This window comes from Coffea arabica, chromosome 8e, assembly GCF_036785885.1.
Source record: "Coffea arabica cultivar ET-39 chromosome 8e, Coffea Arabica ET-39 HiFi, whole genome shotgun sequence".
NCBI lineage: Eukaryota > Viridiplantae > Streptophyta > Magnoliopsida > Gentianales > Rubiaceae > Coffea > Coffea arabica.
In genome coordinates this window covers 39,508,235-39,511,405 of record NC_092324.1, presented here as the reverse complement: position 1 = coordinate 39,511,405, position 3,171 = coordinate 39,508,235, and the positions used below count along the sequence as shown (strand labels likewise).

The following is a 3,171-nucleotide window of genomic DNA, read 5'->3' as shown; positions in this document are numbered from 1 at the left end:
TCCCTGCCGGTGTATATACTAACGGTATAGGAAAAATTAATCTTTTATCTAACAACACTTTAGTCATAAAGTCGGAGTCGCTTTGTTAATTTTTTTTTCTTAGAATTATCATGGGTACGCTAATGTAGATTAATTTTAATTTTACCATATAGGAGCCATTTGATTTCTTGAAATTTCTACAAGGCTGTGTGAGCAGCATAGATTCTACATTTGAGTCTCATTTAGATAGCATTACTATTGATCAAGTTGCTTTTATCCCCAGCTACAAATCTATACATTTCCCCATTGACCTGAATGATACTACATCCAGCAGTCTTGGTAATACCAGAAGCATTCATCATATTCATCCATCTGTTAGCCTCTTCCAGATTCTTGCAAGAAGCATACAAGTTAGCCACCATCATATACTCCCCATCAGTTAAACTTCCATTTCTTTTCAACAACAATTTCACCACTTTCTCTCCAATTTCAGTATCCCTATAAATCACACAAGCACCAAGCAAAGCACCTACAATGGATTTTCCCGGTTCGAACGGCATCGACTCAATCAGTTGAAATGCATGACATAGAAATCCAGCTCTTCCCAGAAGATCAACAATGCATCCGTAGTGTTCCAACTTTGGATTTACTGCACATTTCTTCTCCATAGAACTGAAAAGCTCAAGACCCTTGTGTACTAATCCTGAATGACTACATGCACTAAGCAAGCCAATGAAGGTTATGTCATCAGGCCTTAAACCTTTCCCTTTCATATCATCAAAGAGTTTAAAAGCAGCAAATGCTTGACCATGAAGAGCAAGCCCTGAAATCATTGCGTTCCAACCATAGATATCCATGACTTGGGACTTGTAGAAAACCTGTAAAGAACTCAGAATCCTTCCACATTTAGCATACATTTCTATCAAAGCAGTTGTTACGTGTGCACTTGATGTTAGTCCCTTCTCTAGTGCAAAAATGTGCACTTCTTCACCTTTTTCGAGCAATCCCAAGCTGGCACAGGCAGATAATACATTGGTAATTGTTAAGTAATCAGGATTATACTCCTTTTCCTTCATTTCCTCAAACAGAGCAATCGCAGAATCAAAGCAATTCCTGCCTAAATAGCCAGCAAGCATTGTGTTCCATGTGATGATATTTCTCGAGGGCATTTGATTGAAAAATTTCCTTGCTCTCTCCATTTCTCCAGCATTACAACAAGCTAAAATCATTGAGTTCCACGAAATCGTGTCTCTTCTTGGAATTATGTTGAAAATATTTTCAGCCAATATCATGTTCCCACTTCTAGCATATCCAGACACCATTGTGTTGTAGGAGAAAAGGTCCTTACAAGGCATTGAACCAAAGATACTCGTTGCATCCTCCATCTGACCTGCAGCAGCACATGCATCTAACATTGAGTTCCAAACAACGATGTCTTTTGTGGTAATCTGCTGAAAAACCCTATAGGCATCCTTGCTGCATCCAAAACTTGAGTACAGATTTACCAATGCAGTTTGAACAAAAGAATGATTACAGAAAACATTTTTTATTATCTGACCATGAAGGGCTAATCCGAGTTTGTCCAGCGAAAGATTTGCAGCTGCTTTCAGCAAAATGGGATATGTAAAATTATCAGCAAAATGACCAAGTTCTTGCATATGTATGAAACTTAGAATAGCTTTCTCTTGACACCCCTCAAGCACTTGCTTCTTTATGATTTTGTTCCAAGATTGTAAAGAAGTTGGAAGAACAGGATTGCTAGAAAGCACAGCCATTCAGTTCTTGGAATTCCAGAAAAGCTAGCTGGGAAGGTTGGAAAAGCATTGCAATGCTTTCACATATCCATGCTTGTATCATTAATTTATTACTTTCTTTGGATAATGTTCTTTCAAGAATATTATCTGTGGTTACTGACAAGCAACTACAGCCACACGCAGGCAAGTTGCAATACAGACAGATTATAAATCTTGTGAAAAATACATATTATAGGTTTTTGCAATGGGAGCAAATATAGCTTCCTACTTGAATAGACACAATTTTAAGGTGGAATTTTTGGGGAACACGCTATAAAAAACTCTGAATATGTTTTCAACTATCTTTATATCTTACTAACACATTTATAAAAAGTGCTCTTGTAAATTTCTATAAAAACACCCCAAAACCACTATCCAAACAGAGACATCTTTAAAAAAAAAAAAAGTATTACTTTTTTCTTTGTTGCTACAAGTCTCCTCCCATGCTAGAAAAATTAGTTAAGAATTAAGACATATTATATTTTAGACATAAGTATTTATATCAAAATCTCATTAATTTATGTTACATTAATGCACCTCATAAACAAGCTAAAATTTCTTGAATACAACTTCAATGTTGAGTTAGGTTAATCCTTCTAGCACCTAAAAAATTTACAATTTACAAGAGAGAAGTACTTAGTCACTTTAATTTTGATGTGCGTGCACACGCTCACACGTTTAGTCACTTTATTTTGATGTGCGTACACACGCACACACGTAGAGAATACGCACACATAAACTTTATAATTTACAAAAGAGAAGTACTTAATCACTTTACACGTAGAGAATACACACACATATTCCACACACATATTTCTTGAGCAACTAGGGTTTGACCATACAAAAAATAAGTTGAATGTGTTGCCAAGATCCAGTTTCATCCGTTTATAGCATCAATTTTCACCACCTGAATGACTTCAACCCCAAAATGTGGTAATATCATGCTCGTAATTAACTAAATCTTGTCAATGGTTGTTGCTCAAGGAAATGTCTAATGGTATACTTGCTTCACATAAATAGAATAAACATCAAAGATCCATGTAATGAAGATCTACATTGTTTTTTTTTTTTTTTCTGGTGAAAGATTAACAATCCATCGCCGCAACACCATTTTACACAACACAGAATATGAAATAATCATCAGAGCAAATAAATGTATTCGAAAATTTATAACTCGGACAGTTTAGTTGCCATAAATTTTTGTTTCACTGCTACAACCAGTAGGCAGATATTTTACATTTCAGTTAATCTGTTCACAAGACAATCTGTTGTTCGGAAAATGTTAACAAAGCTATTCTTGTTTTTAATTGCCAAGACAACTTCTGACAAGGAAATCAGATGGTCGCGTCATTAGCTGAAAATACTAGCAGCAGCTTGTCACATAACCTTTTAAGCAATC

General features: G+C 35.6%; 1 protein-coding gene across 1 annotated transcript; it reads right to left on the bottom strand.

Moving 5' to 3' along the window:
- Positions 1–221: 221 nt before the first annotated feature.
- Positions 222–1,754, bottom strand: LOC113722519 (pentatricopeptide repeat-containing protein At3g29230-like). Its single transcript, XM_072061065.1, has one exon. The coding sequence runs from the start codon at positions 1,752–1,754 to the stop codon at positions 222–224; it is 1,533 nt and encodes a 510-aa protein (XP_071917166.1).
- Positions 1,755–3,171: the final 1,417 nt, after the last annotated feature.